The sequence below is a fragment of the Elaeis guineensis genome, chromosome 3 (assembly GCF_000442705.2).
Source record: "Elaeis guineensis isolate ETL-2024a chromosome 3, EG11, whole genome shotgun sequence".
Lineage (NCBI taxonomy): Eukaryota > Viridiplantae > Streptophyta > Magnoliopsida > Arecales > Arecaceae > Elaeis > Elaeis guineensis.
Genome location: NC_025995.2, coordinates 19,101,307 through 19,120,011, shown reverse-complemented (window position 1 = coordinate 19,120,011; position 18,705 = coordinate 19,101,307). Strand labels below are relative to the sequence as shown.

Here is an 18,705-nt window from a genome sequence, read left to right as displayed (position 1 = left end):
ACTGTCCAAAAGCCTCCCTGAAGCTCCTTCTTTTCTCGATCACATGGCTCCTCTCTCTCTTCTTCTCAGGTTTTCTAGGTTTTCGCGTGACCTCGTGAAGAACCGAGCCACCCCCATGCTGTTTCAGGTGTTCCCAGCCTTTTAAAGGCTTAAACAAGTATTAGATTAGGATTCCCAATCCTAATCAAGCACAAACAAAGCCCAAATAACCCTAGATGAAGGCTCGAACCGTTGGATCATGATCGGGAGCTCCTTGGGCTGTCCGATTATGCTTCGGTCCATGGAATAGTATCGTGAACCGCGAGAAACGGCTGGGAAACCAATCTACGGTCCATGCATGGGTCTGTGGACCACCCGGTCCATGGTGGACCAAGAAAATCAGGCCCCAACGGTGCCTGGGCCTGGGCCGTGCCTGCACTGGGTGCCTGGGCTCGGGCCACACCCCGCAGGCCCATGCGTGGGCTGGGCTGCGCGCCCGCCTGGGCCACGCGAATGCGCTGGACCGCGTGCCTGCCTAGGCCGCACGCCTGGCCCGCGCATATTGGCCCACCTGGATAGCATTTCGCCACCTGCGATCGCACCACCGTCGCTCCGCCGGCCCGCCGGCGGTCCTCTGCCACTTCGGATCTCGTGCAAGCTTCAAAAGCTCGTATCTCCTCCATCCGAGCTCCGTTTGGGGTGATCTTGATCTTGTTGGATTCCATTTTTTATCACGGACCTCGCTGTGATTTTAATATAGATCGAATCTCGAAATATCAAATCCTAACAATCTTCATCTCGACTCGATATTCGGCCTCCTCCTATCTCCTCGCCTCTATGCCTTGGGGCCATTGCCTGTTGATCATGGATGGACAAACATGAGAGTCAAACCAGATCGCTCGATCCCATCTCCGTCGTACGCTGTGCTCCTCCTGACCTGAGACCTGCTTGGGGCATTGTCCTGCGATAATAGAAATCTCACCTTGCGATGTCACCTCTCATCCTCCCGAGTCTCCTGTCTCGTGCCCGATCCATCTCCACTTGGAGTGCCACCTCACTCTGGGTTATACCAGGCTCTCGAAGCTTCACCTCGCACTGGACTCTCCGTCAGGTAATAATATCCTCTACTCCTCTTCTTTCTCTCCAGTACAATCCTATCGCCGCATAGCACCCTCAGGATTCCTCCACCAGCTACCATCCTGTAGCCTCTCAAATCTAGTCTGCTAAGTGAGATAAGACTCCGCCTAAAATCAGATATGTATCAGACCTCCTTCAATCTCCTCACTGCACCATCATGTGTCCTCCAGCTGACCATCCTGATGCCTCTAATCGCACAGCTCGATCCATCCGACAGATATATAGTGCCCTCACTGTTCTCTAGGGAGTCAAACTACTCCTCTCTGCAATATACATGATGGATGCATGCAGAATCTAATATCCACTACTGGGAAGAAGTAGATACCTCATCAGATATCTCTAGGACATCTCCATTTGAATCGCTGTTGGCTGTCGCTACAGCAGCCACCATTCGATTTTTGAGTTGAGGGCAATCTCTAGCTAGATGCCCCAACTCCTCACATCGGTAACATCTTATTTTGCTCAAGTCCCTCCTGGACTTAGATTGCCCTCGTCACAATCTCCTGTCGCTCCATCTACCACTTTCTGCTCCTCCAGAAGCCACCAAGGCTGAGCTACCACCACCTAAGCTTGAAGCCGGGTTCTCCCTCCTGAGAAACTCATTCTGGAGTATCACTGCAGTGACCTCATCTATCTTGATGGTGCTCTTCCTACTATAAGAGCAGTCACCAAGGACTTGTACGAAGGTGGAAGCGACGCTAGCAAAATCAGTGCCCTGATCTTCTCCTCAACATTCTCACCAACACTGAGGAGGTCGGTCAGGATCTTCTGCAAGTGGCTTAGATACTCCTGCACGCTCTGTCCCACAGCCATCTGCAGCTGGTAAAACTACCTCCAAAGGAAAAGAGTGTTGGTGAGAGACTTCACCATGTACAACTCCTCGAGCTTCGACCACAGAACCATCGGAGAAGTCTCTCTTAGCACATGGATCACCACCTCATCTGTAAGGTACATGCAGAAGGTACTCATCGTCTGCATCTGTAGCTATTTCTAATCTCGCACCTCCATGGTGGTTGGCTTCTCCTCGCACAAGAGAGCATCGATCAATCCCTGTTGGATGAGCACGTCCTTCACCTTTGCTTGCCACAAAGAAAAATTGCTCTTCCCATCAAATTTGTTGATCTCCATCTTGATTGTTCATGTCTTCTCCATCTTCAGTCTTGCTCACCACTGCTGCAATCTGCATCCTTGTACCGTCTCACTCTGATACCACTTGTTGGGTGGATGTCTGGCCAGGACACCACCTCCCAAGACTTTTTCGGTACTGCACGATGCAGCAGGAAGAATAAAAAAATAAAATAAAAAATAATCAAATACATAGATCAGCCACAAAAGGGCTCGTCTCCATGGGGCATGCAAACTTCACTATGAAAAAAAAAATTTACAAGAGGAGATCTCACCCTCAACCCTCATACACCCAATTTCTCCCTCACAGAAAGTTTTCCTCACAAAAGCTCTCTCTCTTGGAAGACCCCCCTGAACCCCTGAAGCGACCGCTGTCTGCTGTCCAAAAGCCTCCATGAAGCTCCTTCTTTTCTCGATCACATGGCTCTCTCTCTCTTCTTCTCTAGTTTTTTGGATTTTCGTGCGACCTCGTGAAGAACCGAACCACCCCCATGCTATTTCAGGAGTTCCCAGCCTTTTAAAGGCTTAAACAAGTATTAGATTAGAATTTCCAATCCTAATCAAGCACAAACACAGCCCAAATAACCCTAGATGAAGGCCCGAATCGTTGGATCGTGATCGAGAGCTCCCTGGGCCATCCGATCGTACTTCGATCTATGAAATAGTTCATGGACCGTGAGAAACGGTTGGGAAACCAAACTACAGTCCACGCACGGGTCTGTGGATCGCCCGGTCCACGGTGGATCGAAAAAACCAGGCCCCAGCGGCGCATGGGCCTGGGCCGGCCCACACGCGCGGGCCTGGGCCGCGCTCGCACCAGGCACCTGGGCCCGGGTCATGCCCCGCAAGCCCGCACATGGGCTGCGCGCCCGCCTGGGCTGGGCTGCGCGCCCGCCTGGGCTGCGCGAATGCGCTGGGCCATGAACCTGCCTGGGCCACGCACCCCGCACATTTGCCCCACTAGGGCTGCTGCTCCGTCGGCCCACCGCCGGCCGCTGGCGGTCCTCCACCACCTCGGATCTCGTGCAAGCTTCAAAAGTTCGTATCTCCTCCATCCGAGCTCCGTTTGGGATGATCTTGATCTCGTTGGACTCTGTTTTTCACCGTGGATCTCGCTGTGTACTCAATGTAGATCAAATCTCGAGGTATCAAATCCTAATAGAGATCTTTCTCCCAGCCAGCAACACTTACGGTGGGAGGAGCAAGCCATGGCGGGGACCAACGGCCCAAGTCCGGCGATCGGCGATGACAACCGGTGGCGGAAACTTAAGAAAGATGCATCAACAAAACAGGAAAAATTTTAGAGGCTGATTCATTCAAGAAATTTCGATGATTGCCGGCTGAAATCGATGATTTAATGGCTTATAACGGCAGAGGGGAAGATCGACGAAGGATTCAAAGGCTATTTACCTTATTTTCGTTGAGATTTGGCCCAAACTTCTAGAGAATATAGTGACAGTAAGTAGGGAAAATAAAAAGGGAAACAGAGTCCGTCGATGCTTCTTGTGGCCGGTGTGGGGTTTCAAAGGGGGCGAAGGGGGGCTTTTAATAGGAGAGGGGAGTTTGAATCCTCCTCAAAACCAACCAAGGAGACTCCTTCGCGGAGTCGGAGACTGAAAGAACTCCTTTGGAGTTCTAGTTGCTCACAGCCCAGCACGTGTAGAGACATGCTGGCTTAGAAATCTTTTTTTTTTAATTTCTTTAACCTCGCTTTAAGATTTGTGCACATGGTTTTGGTTATCACTATATTATACTCCTGCTTCTTACTTTCTTTTCTCTGCCCTTGAAACTTTAATTATTTATTAGATTAGGCGAAAGAGGTCCTGAGGTTCTTTTTTTCTCTGAAGAGAAGGGTTGAAAAAAAGGGTGGTTGAGAGAGGGCGAGGAAAGATTCAGTTTGTCTCCCCTTAGCTAGCTTGCACTATCTATAGAGCAAAATGCTTTGAACGTGCCAAAGATTTTTATTCCAATTTTCTCAACCTGATCTATGGTTTGAATAATATACACAATTAAATTAATATGATACACAGTTAATTAAATATGGTGTATAGTTAAATTAATATAGTATATAGTTAAATAAATACTGCACATAGTTAAATGAATACTGTTCATAGTTAAATTAATATAGTACACAGCTAACTAACTATGATATATAGCTAAATAAATATAGTACATAATTAATTTACCGCTGTGCATAATTAAATTAATATAATACACAGTTAATTAAATATGGTATATAGTTGATTCACCATTGTATACAGTGATCATTAATTGGATGGGAGGTGGGGTGGCCAAGATGGTCGAAGGCAAAGCCGAGGAGAATGTCATCGATGATGATGGTGATGGTATATAGTTAATTTACATTACATATAATTAACTGACTAATTAATATGGTATACAGTTATCTAATCACTGCATATAATTAAATAAATATGGTACATAGTTAATTTATCATTATACATAGATAAATAAATATGATACATAATTAATTTATCATTGTACATAGTTAACTGGCCACTGTATATAATTAAATTAATATGATATATTGTTAATTAATTTACCATTGCATATAGTTAAATAAATATAAAACACAGTTAACTGGCTACTGCATACAGTTAAATTAACATAGTACATGATTAATTTACTACTGCACATAGTTAAATTAATATGATATACAATTAATTTACTACTGTATATAGTTAATGTCACTACACATAATTAATTTACTATTAATTTCAATACAATCGATCACAATTATTTAACATTTCAGAAAAGAGTATATTCGACAATTCAAAATACCATGCATTAGATTTATAAATCATGAATAATTCAATAAAAAATATTTTATAATTTATTAAAAATTTAAAAAAAATAAAATATTATTTACCTCACACGTACTCTAACAAGTCTATATAATTCTATAACTTCATTTTTAAAGTCTTCAATTCATAGATCATATCGTAATATCTATAGTTGGATATCTTTTTATCGAGACGGCTATACCCCTATACAGAATTAAGTCCACTAATTAGAAAGAATATGGAGAAGTAAGAAAGACATAATTGATGGATAATCATACTCAATGGTTTGAGTCAATTCAATCATCTAACTTCATTCGATCAAGATCAAATTAGGATTTAGATGGTTCAGCAGAGATCAAAGATGATCAAATTAATAATATTCGACAAGAGTCATGGTGAAGGCTGGTACAGTATTCGACGATTAGAGATCAGTTTGATCAAATAGCTTTAATCAATATTAGATGAAGATACAAGTGATTTTATAGAGATCAAATAGATCAAACCTGATAGTATGCGAATTTGGTCAAGGTAGGTGCCGGCACGTTGTTTGACGATCGTGAATTATGATTCTCTTCGCTACGATCAGATTAGAATCATTGAAAAAAATATTTTACTGGGTCACTCGTAGAGAGAGAAATATATGAAGAGAGAGAAATAGTGTAGAGAGAGTAAATTTTAGAGAGAAAAAGTAGAGATAAGGTAGACTTTTTAGAGAGACAGTGGGGATTGAAGCTCAGAGAAAAGAGAGAGAGAAGAGAGAGAAACTCTCTCTCTCTCTCTTTTCTTTTTCTTTTTCTTTTTTTTCTTTTTCTCACGGAACAGAGGACTTGCATCCTCCTCCTTCCTCTTACTTTAATGGGGGACCTTGCTCCCCTTATTCTCGGCACCAAGGAGATCCTCCTCCCAGCCGGCAACACTTGCGGCGGGAGGAGCAAGCCACGGCGGTGACCAACGGCCCAAGTCCGGCGACTGGCGACGGCAACCGGTGGCGGAAACTCAAGAAAGACGCATCAACAAAACAGGAAAAATTTTTGAGGCTAATTTATTCAAGAAATTCCGGCGATTGCCGGCCGGAATCGATGATTTAATGGCTTATAACGGCAGAGGGGAAGATCAGCGAAGGATTCAAAGGCTATTTACCTAATTTTCGTTGAGATTTGGCCCAAACTTCCGGCGAACACAGTGACGGTAAGCAGGGAAAATAAAAAGGGAAATAGAGTCCGTCGATGCTTCTTGTGGCCGGCGTGGGGTTTCAAAGGGGGCGAGGGGGGGCTTTTAATAGGAGAGGGGAGTTTGAATCCTCCTCAAAAGCAACCAAGGAGACTTCTTCGCCGAGTCGGAGACTGAAAGAACTCCTTCGGGAGTTCTGGTTGCTCACAGCCCAGCACGTGCTGGCTTAGAAATATTTTTGTTTTTTAAATTTCTTTAACCTCGCTTTAAGATTTGTGCACATGGTTTTGGGTATCACAATATTATACTCCTGCTTCTTACTTTTCTTTTCTCTGCCCTTGTAACTTTAATTGTCTATTAGATTAGACGAAAGGGGTTCCTGAGGTTATTTTTTTCTCTGAAGAAAAGGGTTGAAAAAAAGGGTGGTTGAGAGAGGGCGAGGAAAGATTCAGTTTGCCTCCCCTTAGCTGGCTTGCATTATCTATAGAGCAAAATGCTTTGAATTTTCTCAACCTGATCTATGGTTTGAAAGATTCAGTTTGTCTCCCCTTAGCTGGCTTGCACTATCTACAGAGCAAAATGCTTTGAACGTGCCAAAGATTTTTATTCCAGTTTTCTCAACCTGATCTATGGTTTGAACGAGAATAAATTGTCTCGGCGGATGCAGATATGGAGCACATCACACGAACATGTCCGACTCCGACAGCGAAACGGCACAGGTGCCGTCGGAACCGGATTCGGATTCGGAAACACCTCCGGAGAATTCGAAAGCTGCACAATGGTTCCGTGAAGAAGAAGACTTTACCATTTATGGTGTGCCACCTGAAATCTTTGAACGCGACAGAAAAGCCTACCAGCCGAAAGCCGTCTGCATCGGCCCCTTTTTCCGCGAATGGAGACATCGGGGACATCTAGAAGTCATGCAACAATACAAGTGGGAATGCACGAAACGATTAATGCCCAAAAAAGAAACGCGTGAAAAGTGCCTGACGGAGATGAAGGAGCTGGAGGCAAGCGTTCGGCAAAAATATTCGGAAAAGTTCCCAAAAATAATTTCCGATGACTTCGCACGGATGCTGATGCTGGACGGCTGCTTCCTCCTCCATCTCCTGCGAAGGTATGTCCCAGGTCCTGAGGAACCCAAATCCGGTCATAAGGAAGCAAAGCTACTGGTCGGCAGAATGCAGATCTGGGAGTTGGTGAGGTATGATCTGCTGTTGCTTCAAAATCAGATCCCATTCTGCGTCATCCAGAGATTACACGAGTTCCTTTACCCCGACGACAGCAATACCAATCTTGTGGACTGTGCAATCAATTTCTTCAGTTCTCTTCGTCCCTGCAGAAAACTGAAACAATCTAGATTCTATATCCAGGTGAAAGATGTTCATCATTTGCTCCATTTGATTTACTCATCCCTTCTCCCATGCCCAAAATATGGCACGTCATCCTCCGGGCCAAAATCATCACGACGGTGGATCCCTAGCGCGACGGAGCTCCAATTGGCTGGAATGAATTTTAAGAGGAGGGAGAGCGCAAATGGCTTCCTGAGCTTCTTGGACGTCAAGTTCTCTGATGGAGTGATGGAAATCCCCAAAATAAAGGTACATGATTACAGTACCACCTTTTTTCGAAACCTTATTGCCTGGGAACAGTGTTTCCCACGCACGGAATGCCACGTAACAGCTTATGCTTTCTTCATGAACTTCCTGATCAACACCGAGAAGGATATGAGGTTGCTACATCTGAAGGAAATTCTCATCGACTTGACGACCGTTGACAAAGATAAAGGTGCAACGCATTTTTTCAGCCGCCTTTGCAATGAAGTTGGCAACAACAAGAACTATCTTGGAAAATTATTTAGTGATGTGATGGACTATCATGATACCCCGTTGAACAAGTGGCGCGCAGAACTTAACGAAAAATATTTCAAAAGTCCATTGACGATCATTTCATTGACTGCCGGTGCTATAGCCCTTCCTCTCAGTGTTGCGTCGAACATTAAAAATATCTTCTTTTAATTCTGCAAGGATGCTTCAGCATCAATGTTTAAGTTGTTCCTCTGTGTTTTATCTTGGAATCAGCATTATGGTGTGATGCAGCGCGTGTCAAAGCTTTGTAATCTTCGATTCCATCTATCAAGAATTTTTGCTTCTACTTTTCATTATTTCAATAAATTGGGTGAGCAACCCATGCCTATTTCTCAAAAGAAATAACTTCTTTTCTTACAGCAAAACATGGAAGGTTATGGCCTCGTTCACTCGAGATGCATGCGACCATAGAAGGTGAAACGTAAGAGAAGTGGATAGATGCATATTATTAGTAAATATTTTATTCTACGCATAGGAATCATAGAGGAGGAGGCCCAAATCAAACAAAAAGACGAGTTCACTTAGCGTGATGGCCGCATCAACAGCATTTCAATTTGTGTGTGTGTGTGTGTATGTGTGTGTGTGTTGCTAATGAACTTACAACTCAACTGTATCGAGCGTAGACATAATCGGATAAACCTGAATACAATTTATCTTTAAACTTTACAAGACAATCATAACAAGAAGTCCAAAGACAAGCATTGGTGTGGTGAGCAACATGCGATATAACCCTGTCAACTGGCCTTTACATTACATTTCATTGCTAGGCAAATAGTTACAGAGAGATGAATAGGGAGGCAAGCTCAGCTGAGACGACACCTTCCACCTCAAACAGCTTGACTCTAGGGGTTACATAGGAATCGAAGCTGGTGAAGAGAAGCAGGTGTTATCCTTAATTTTTTTTGTCTTTTTTTTTTCAAGTTGTTGCACTGGCAGTGGCAGAGGAGCACCTATGGATTCCATGAAACGACTTCATGCATCACGTTAAAATAAACCCATATGACATATGTTGCTTTGAAGTAAGACAAACTGAGGCAATTGTAGACTTTGAGTAAATAACAGTCCTCCGAGCAACCAGTCATGAGGAAAAAAAGATGGGGAGATGGATAGCCTGGGTAATGTGATCACAAACCATTCTAGCTTGTAATTGGACAATTGTAAAGAACATGATCACAAGTTTTAGCTTGTTATTGCATAATGGGCAGGTTATCGCGACAACAAGCGCACAGGATCAAGATAGCAGCTGAGTCGGGAGAGTACCCTAAAGATTCCAAAGGGAAGTGCAGACCCTTGAAGCAACTGTAAGAGCCCAGAGCTGACCCCAGCCATCCCAATAGCCATCCTGCCCCAGACAGTCTGCAGGAGAATCTTACACACACAGTAGGCATCACTGCCAGTTTTACCTTTAAAATTAATCCCAACTCTGATGCTCCTTGACTTCGGTCACTGCCATAGGCTTGATCCCGACGCTGATGACAATATTTTTTTTTTGGTAATACGACAAAGGTAGTTGAAAGGCCAAGCCCCACACACACACACACACACACACACACACATATATATATATGTGTGTGCGCGCGCGCGCGCGTGTGTGAAAATTTTATAAAAATACACATATTGTGAAGTGGCTTGAATTCCAAACTTCAAAGATACCTAACATCTACCTTTATCATTGAGCTACAAAACTTATTTATATTTAGATTATTTGTCAAATTATTTATATCTATTTTTATTTGATATTGTTCCCTCTATTTTTATTTTCTTTCTTGAAATTCTGGTCAAGTAGCTCACCCGATCTAAATAATCTGATTCAAATAAAGATTACTTGGGTGAGTTTAAGTACCTAACAGATTTTATTACGAGGCAACATGTCCGCTAGCCTCTACGCTGCATTTCATTACTAGGCAACAATTATAGAGAGGTGAATAGGGATGCAAGCCCAACTAAGATGATGCCTTCCAGCGCAAACAGCTCGACTAGGAGCTAGTGAAGAGAAGCACGTGTCATCCCCCTTCGTTTTCTCGGAATTTAATTCCCGGTCCCCCTCTTTGATTGCACTGTAACAAAGAATCCACATTGACTCAAAATATAACTCCCAGTCCCTGTTTATCATATTACCATAACAGCACGTATGCCTTTTGGCGTGATTTTTTTTCAAAATGCCAAACTTATCTTTTGACTACATCCCCTCATGGAAATGATCCCAATTCCTTTATTTCAACATCCTAGTGCATCACAAAATCCCTCTCCCTAAGGTCAGAAATCACAGTATCCTATTGCATCACAAGAACCCGACATTCTTCGCACACACCGAAGTTGACCATTGAGGAATATTTCTTGGCTTTTCCAAATCCCGTTTGATTCAAATCAAAGATTATTGTGATTATCGTGATTACCATGAAACTAAGATTCAAGTTATGTCATAAGTTCCTTACAGCTCATCCTAAGTCTCTTCTCCACCCATCAAGCCTTTCTTCCTGTTCGTTTGACTTTCCCCAACTCTGAAACCTTTCTTCCTGTTTGATTCTATTCTCCTTTTATTGTCTCTTTAAAAAATCTGCAGCATAAGTTTTCATCACCTATTCATTATTGTGGAAAAGAAATCTTAAAATTAAAAAAAAAAACTGATTTTTAAATAACCTCATCTAGCTTTCTAACAATTATGGCTTCTATGGACATTGAAAATCCTACTTCATGGTTGTGTGCTATTACAGTAGAGAAGCCCGCATCATTTCAATCTCATAAGATAGAACTCTCAATTATATTTTTAATAAAATATTAGAGAGATGGAAGCATCTATCCCCTCCAATGATAGATATAAAATTTTATATTGCTAACTATTCGAGAATGTTTATTACACTTATGGTGGATAAGAGGATATTAGAAATATGTATGAAATATATCTTAAGTTAAAAGCTGAGATAATTGATACGGTTGTATCTCATTCTGCATCCTTGACTGAATCATCTAATGTGATAATCAATATGAGATAATACATAATTTATTTATATTTTATGTTAGTATTCTTATTTTTAGTTAGTCCAGTTGTACATTTATATATAGTTGTGGCATGAATATAGATAATTATAATCTATGTAAAAATGCAAAATTGATTGGTAATATGTTGAAAGAACAATCTTTTTATATTGTAGGATAGTGGCCCATCCTAAAATGCTGAATATATATATTATTGCAAAAATGGTCAGATGAGTAATTCATTTTATTTTTTCTCATTTTCCAGCTCGAGTAATTTCGCTGGAGTTGTTAAAGAAATAAGAGCAATAATCAATGATGAACTAAGTCTATGAAATATGTTGGATTCTTGGAAGGGCTCTGAATTTCAAGCTTTTTCAAATAGATGTTAAAAATATATTTTTGAATGGCTATCTTGGAAAAAAAATTATGTTGAGCAACCTCTTGATCTTAAAGATTATAAAAATTTTGAAATTATGTTTTCAAACAAAATAAGTTTTATATGGTTTGAAATAAGTTCTTTGTGCTTGGCATGAAAAATTAAATAAATTTCTGCTTGAAAATGATTTCAAAAGAAAATAAGTTAATACTACTTTATTCATTAAAAGAAAATTAGATGATCTTTTACTTATGAAAATCTGCATTGATAATTGTTAGGAGTAATCTGGAATGAGCCGGTGATGTATGGAGACTTAAGCCCATTACGAACTATCAGATCCATATCGATACCTCTCCGGTGGCCTAATTATTGAGGTTTGCCTGACTCTTTATTAGGCAAATATCTATCCCAACCTTTGGTCGGAGGCTATTTTCTCCGACTCTTCGTCGGTATATTCTTGATCCGACTTCTGATCTAAAAGGACTGGTCGATCTCCCACTGCATCCAATCCTCATTCGACTTGCACATCGAGACAATCTCTGGTAGGGCTGGCAATATATGACCCGACCCACCAATCCGATTTATGTTCAACATGCCATAAACAAGTTTGGATTTAGGCTAAATGGGTTTAGATCATAAATGGATCGATCCATTTAACCTATTTAATAATTGAATCAGATTTAAATTTTAGATATCTGATCCATTTAATCCGTTTAATCTATTTAATATTCAGATCATGTTGAGTCAGATAACCTATTTAACTTATTTTGACCCATTTAACCCAACTGTTTAATCTGTTTAACCCATTTAAGATCTATTTAACCTGTTTAATCAGTTTCTGACCCATTTAATCCGATCTGTTTAACTCGTTTAATCCATTTAATCTATTTAATTTATTTAACCTAATTTGATCTATTTAATAAATGGATTAAATAGGTCAGATCGGATTACTTGTTTAATAAACAGGTTAGATTTAGATTTAAATTTTTGATCCATTTAATAAACAGATCGAATTTAAGTTGACGATTTTTTAATCCGATCCGCATTGATCCGATCCATTTATGACCTGATCCGACCCGATTGCTAACCCATTCTCTGGTCAGCATAACAACTATAGATCGGCTAGACTTTTGGATCAACCCATCTAACCGAACCTTGGTCAAAAAATTATCAGTTCCAACTCGTCAGTACACCACACTCTCTGATCTTTCCTCGAAATAGATCGACCAGGCTTAGGTTTAAAGGTAGGCACCAATTGGACACAGCTGTCATTCCAATCTAAGCGTAATCACTTGATCTGAAGAATCTTGCTGGTATAATCGTTTAATCTGAAGAACTGCAACCAAATAACTGTACTAGATTCGGCCAGCCTGTCTTCCAAAATTGGTTACACAGCCATCTTCTCTACAAATACTTAAATCTCGAGGACCCAGATAAGTAATCTTTTTTTATTAAACTCAAAATTTTGCTTCTCTGTTTGTGTGTTTTGATTTGAGCATCGGAGAGTCCTCGTCGAAGCACAATCTTCCAGCCCGAACTTTTTTATAGGTTACTCCAGTACTGCATTTCTTTATCTTCCAGCATCAACCAAAAATCAGCTGTAATAGATAAAGGAAGGGCCGAATCTCTGATCCTAAAAAAGAACCAGATAAGTTAGAAACTCCTAATGATGGCTCCGTGCAGGACTTCTTCCCAACAAACCAGCACCTCCGCTTCCCAACAGGTGTAGAATGAAGTAAATCATCCTACCCCCGCACCTCCGACAGCGGTGGAAGTTCCCACGCCAGTGCAGCAACCAGCAGTGATAACCGTGGAGTAGTTCAACCTACTTTTTCATTAGGTGTAGCAACTCACAGCTATCGTTCAGGCAGCGATCCAACCTCCACCGGCACCACGGTTGGCGAATCAAACCCAAATCCCTCCAGCCCAGTGACTAACGGTGGATCAGACCCAAGAACCTTGGAGATAGCGATCTTTGAGTCCTCCATCGGGGCATGATTCAATCTCCGACCGATGATCTCTTTAGTGCTCTGAAGCGCATACCAACTTAGATGTGAAAGTCGAACGAAGACTTTAAGAAATGGATCAGAAGATCAAAAGATTTGCAACAATCCGTCAGCACCATCCGATGGGTTCGATTCTGAACCATCTTTTGTGGCGAGTATTCTCCAGGAGCCAATCCCACCAAACTTTAAGGTTCCTCAGCTGAAGAGCTACGACGGGACCACAGATCCTGTTGATCATGTTAATTACTTCTGAGCAGTTATGCTTCTTCAAGATGCTTTTGATGCTATCCTATGCCGGACCTTTCTCTCCATTTTGAAGAGGACGGTCCGATATTGGTACTTCAGTCTGAAGCCAACCTTTATTTACTCTTTTCGATAGCTGAGCCAGGCCTTCGTTGCCCATTTCATCACTAACCGGCGATAGCAGAAGCACTCGGACTATCTCTAGACCATTAAGTAAAAAGAGGACGAGTTCATTCGATCTTACGTAGTTCGGTTCAACAGAGCTATGTTAGAGGTCTATGACCTAGATCATTCGGTCGCAATGTCCACTTTGAAGAGTGGATTGTAGATGGGTGACTTCAAAAAGTCACTGTTGAAGATCTTTCCCCAAGATTTTCCAAAGATGCTGGCTCGAATAGAGAAATATGCCCGATTGGAAGAATTCTTTGGTGAAAAAAATTGCCCAAGTAACCCCAACTATGGGGAATCGAGAGCAGGATGGGGCTCGCTTGCCTAAGCAAAATAGTGAAAATCAACGTTGTTCGAGGTCCCCATTGAGGAGAAGGAATATTTCGCCAAGGAGGAATTGTTCACCCTTGAGGCGATTCAGTGACTCCTTTGAATACTTTAAGGAGAGAGATTTTAATGAAGGTTCGAGCTGAGCTGCCTCCATCTCTAAAGATGTAGATGAACCTAGGGCAATGTAATCCAACAAGTATTACCTCTATCATCGTGACCACGATCATGATACTGAAGATTGTTACTAACTCAAAGAGAAAATTGAACATTTGATCTGGGAGGGGAGACTGGATCGGTTTATCCAACGACAAAATCCTCCACGCTGATATTCCCTAAGGGTCACGCAGCAACAGCGGAGGCATCCCGTGCTTCAGCAGCAGCAGAGCCGGTCCTCTCAGCCTCAACCTCAACTGGCTCTAGCATAACCACAGGCTGAGGGGCAGGTGGTAGTGGGAGACCGACCCCTACAAGGAGAATTTAACATGATAACTCGAGGGTCATCTGAATCGGTGGAGCCGCATGCAGCGAAGAAGCCTCGGCTTGAGGAGCCAATAATCTTCACCGAACAAGATGCTGAAGGTGTATAGACCCCTCACAATGATGCAGTGGTTATTACTGCTAATATCGCTGACTCAATGTACACTATATTTTTATTGATAATAAAAGTTCAATCGATATTTTGTACTTTGCTGCCTTCACTGCAATAAGGTTTGTTCCAGAATAGCTAAATAAAGTCAGTACTCTTATTCAAGGTTTCTCCAGAAGTTTGGTAATTTCGAATGAAAATATAAGACTGCCTCTTACGATGGGAACCAGATCCAGATAAGTAACCATCTATGTTGGTTTCCTTGTGCTTAATCTACCATCAGCTTATAATGCACTACTTGGCCAACCAAGTCTGGGGGCACTGAAGGCAGTAGTCTCAAGCTACCACTTGATGATGAAGTTTTCGATGGAAGCTGGAGTAGGACAAGTCCAAGGCAATCAAGCCGTGGCCCGATAGTGTTTTGCTACTAAACTGCGGACGGAAGAACAGTCGGTGGCACCCCAACCTGAACTCCCAATAGGTTTGGATGCCCATGATGATCTGGTTAGGGAGCATGTTCGACCGTCTAAGGATCTAATGGAGATTCCTCTGAGAAAAAAAAAATCTCATTAAACTATGAAGATTGGGTCATCCATAGATCAGGTAACCAAAGCTCGACTAATTGCTTTTTTGTAGAAAAATATGGACATGCTCGCTTGGACGGCGGCGGATATGCCTGGTGTTGGGTATAAAATACCCTCCAACCGAAGTTCGTGATGGGAGTGACCCTTCGGGGATCCAACTGACTTTCGACCTCCGGCAACATCTCTTCAAACCTCCCAGATGGTCGAGCCTCCGCCACACTCTCAAATTTTGTCGACGAGCAGGACCCCGCTAGCACCGACCGGATTCTTCACGACGTCCGGACTCCTACGGGAGCCAGATCTCATCTCCGACTCCTGCTGCAGGCAGGCTTCGTCTGGACTTCTACGGGAGCCGGACTTCGTCCCTGACCTCGATTGCAGGTGGGCTTCGCCCGGACTCCTATGGGAGCCGAGCTCCATCTCCAGCTCCGGCTACGGGAAGACTCCGTCCGGATTCCTACGGGAGCCAGACTTCGTCTCCAACCTCAACTGCTAGAAGGCTTCGCCCGGACTCCCATGGGAGCCAGGCTCCGTCCTCGACCCCGACTGCGGGAAGGCTTCGCCCGGGCTCCTACGGGAGCCGGGCTCCGCCCACGACTTCACTTACAGGTAAACTCCGTCTGGACTCCTACGGGAGCTGGACTTCATCCCTGACCTTGATTGCAGGTGGACTTCGATCGGACTCCTACGGGAGCCAGATCTCATCTCCGACTCCAGCTGCAGGCAGGCTTCGTCCAGACTCCTACGGGAGCCAAACTTCGTCCCCAACCTCAATTGCTGAAAGGCTTCACCCGGACTCCTACGGGAGCCGAGCTCCGTCCGCGACTTCACTTACAGGTAAACTCCGTCCGGACTCCTACGGAAGCCAGACTTCGTCCCTGACCTCGATTGCAGGTGGGCTTCGCCCGGACTCCTATGGGAGCCGGGCTCCGTCCCCAGCTCCGGCTACGGGAAGACTCCGTCCGGCTTCTTACGGGAGCCGGACTTCGTCCCCAACCTCAACTGCTGGAAGGCTTCGCCCAGACTCCTATGGGAGTCGGGCTCCATCCTCGACCCTGACTGCGGGAAGGCTTCGCCCGGGCTCCTACGGGAGCCGGGCTCCGCCCACGACTTCACTTGCAGGTAAACTTCGTCCGGACTCCTACGAGAGCCGAACTTTGCCTCTGACTTTAATTGCAGGTAGACTTTGACCGGACTCCTACGGGAGCCTGATCTCGCCAGCTACAGGCAGACTTCGTCCGGACTCCCACGGGAGCCGGACTCCGCCTTCTACTCCGACTGCAGGGAGACTTCGTCCGGGCTCCTACGGGAGCCGGACTCCGTCTTCTACTCCGACTGCAGGCAGACTTCGTTCGGACCTCTACAGGAGCCGGACTCCATCTTCTACTCCGACTGCAGGCAGACTTCGTTCGGGCTCCTACGGGAGTCGGACTTCGTCTTCTACTCCGACTGCAGGCAGACTTCGTTCGGACCTCTACAGGAGCCGGACTCCATCTTCTACTCCGACTGCAGGCAGACTTCGTCCGGACTCCTACGTGAGCCGGACTCCATCTTCTATTTCGACTGCAGGAAGACCTCGTCCGAGCTCCTACAGGTACCGGACTTCGCTTCCGACTCCAGCTACCGACTCCAACCGAACTTCGGCCGATAAGTCTGGACCCTACGCAGCTCCATTGCTCCCTGGCAGGCCACAATAATGGCCACGATTCTGCTCCACTCCCTGCGGCGGACCCTATGCAGCTCCATTGCTCCCTGGCAGGCCACAATAATGGCCACGGTTCTGCTCCACTCCCTACGGCGGACCCTACGCAGCTCCATTGCTCCCTGGTAGGCCACAATAATGGCCACGATTCTGGTCCACTCCCTGCGACGGACCCTACGCAGCTCCATTACTCCCTGACAGACCGTACTAACAGCCACGATTCTGCTCCACTCCCTGCGGCGAATCCTGTGCGGTTCCACCACTCCCTGGCGAGTCGCGACAACGGATGCCGCTCCACTCCCCGCAACTGATTTCACGTGGTGAGCCATGATGACAGCCACGACTCCACCCCATTACTCTTCATGATAAACTCCTCCTGACCATGGGCAGCCCACTGCCAGATGGTTACAAACATCACTATCAGTCTGTTGCTCCCTCCGCCTATAAAAAGGAGACCCCAGATACGTTATCCTATAAGCTCTCATTTTTACCTAGAAACTCTGCTAAAATTTTCGTTCGAGCACTCCATTCTTGTTGAGGCAGAGAACTGACTTGAGCGTCAGAGGGTCTTGCCGGAGCAACCCCACCTCCGGTTTAGACTTCTTTTGCAGGTCCCGGTGGCGACCGCGACTCCAGCTTCTCCGACGCAAGTGAATTTTTGCACCAATAGGATTGACGCTAGAGGAAGGGAGGCTTGAACCTTTGTAGTACCCTTGTTCTTAAAGGAGCGCTCAACGAAACCGCCTCTGGTCATCTTCTCTGACATCCGCTCCTCCTTCCCCCCACTGGATCCTCGTTCGATGACTTCTCGCGAAGCATCCACACGGCGACCCACGGCCTCCACAGCCAGATCTCAGGCTCCGATCTCGCCTCTGGTTTCTCGGGCTTCACATCCTCCGGCAATAGTCGCCGGCATGGAGTGGTAGGACAATCGGCCTCCGACGGATTTCGCCAACACCATCTCGGGAGAATCCCGGTAGGAAGCAACCAACGTACTGGTTGTACCCCCCAAGCGACAAAAGATTGAGGAGCCCATAACCTTTACTGAAGAAGACGCTCAGAGAGTTCAATTCTCTCATAACGATGCGGTTGTAGTTTCTTTGAATATAGCAAATTACGACGTCCGTCGCATTCTTATCGACAATGGAAGTTTGGCCGATATTTTGTTCTATGACGTCTTTTCAAGAATGTCCATCCTTGACGGCCATTTGAGGACGATTAGCTCCCCTCTGGTAGGGTTTACCGGCGACGCTGTTCCGCAAGAGGGAATAATAACTTTGACTGTGGCCGTAGGTCGATATCCAAGGCAATCCAGGGCTCTAGTGAATTTCCTGGTGGTGAAGGCACCATCAGCCTACAACGCAATCCTCGACCGACCTAGCCTCAATGCTCTCTGAGCCATCGTATCAACCTACTATTTGAAGTTGAAGTTTCTCACCAACCAGGGGATCAGAGAGGTCCGAGGAGACCAAGCCTTGGCCAGACACTGCTACAACATAGCCTTACAAAGAAGCGACCAATCTGACCCCTGTCCAGTCGATGGACTGGACGCTCGCGACGACCTCACTGAAGAGAGGGGCGTTCCAATTGAAGATCTGGTACCGATCCCTTTGAACGACGGGAACGCGGAGCATGTAGCGATGATCGACTCCAA

The 18,705-nt window shown here is 44.7% G+C and overlaps 1 protein-coding gene across 2 annotated transcripts; it reads left to right on the top strand.

Annotated features, from left to right (window-relative positions):
* Positions 1–5,871: 5,871 nt before the first annotated feature.
* Positions 5,872–8,397, top strand: LOC105042177 (UPF0481 protein At3g47200). Of its 2 annotated transcripts, XM_010919295.4 has the most exons (3): positions 5,872–6,230; positions 6,880–7,813; positions 7,937–8,397. In XM_010919295.4, exons 2-3 carry the CDS (start codon positions 6,902–6,904, stop codon positions 8,228–8,230), a joined length of 1,206 nt encoding a protein of 401 aa, XP_010917597.3. In that variant the 5' UTR covers positions 5,872–6,230; positions 6,880–6,901; the 3' UTR covers positions 8,231–8,397. The 2 variants fall into 2 exon arrangements, with proteins under 2 accessions (XP_010917597.3, XP_073109803.1); XM_073253702.1 differs by having other exon boundaries at positions 5,876–6,230; positions 6,880–8,393.
* Positions 8,398–18,705: the final 10,308 nt, after the last annotated feature.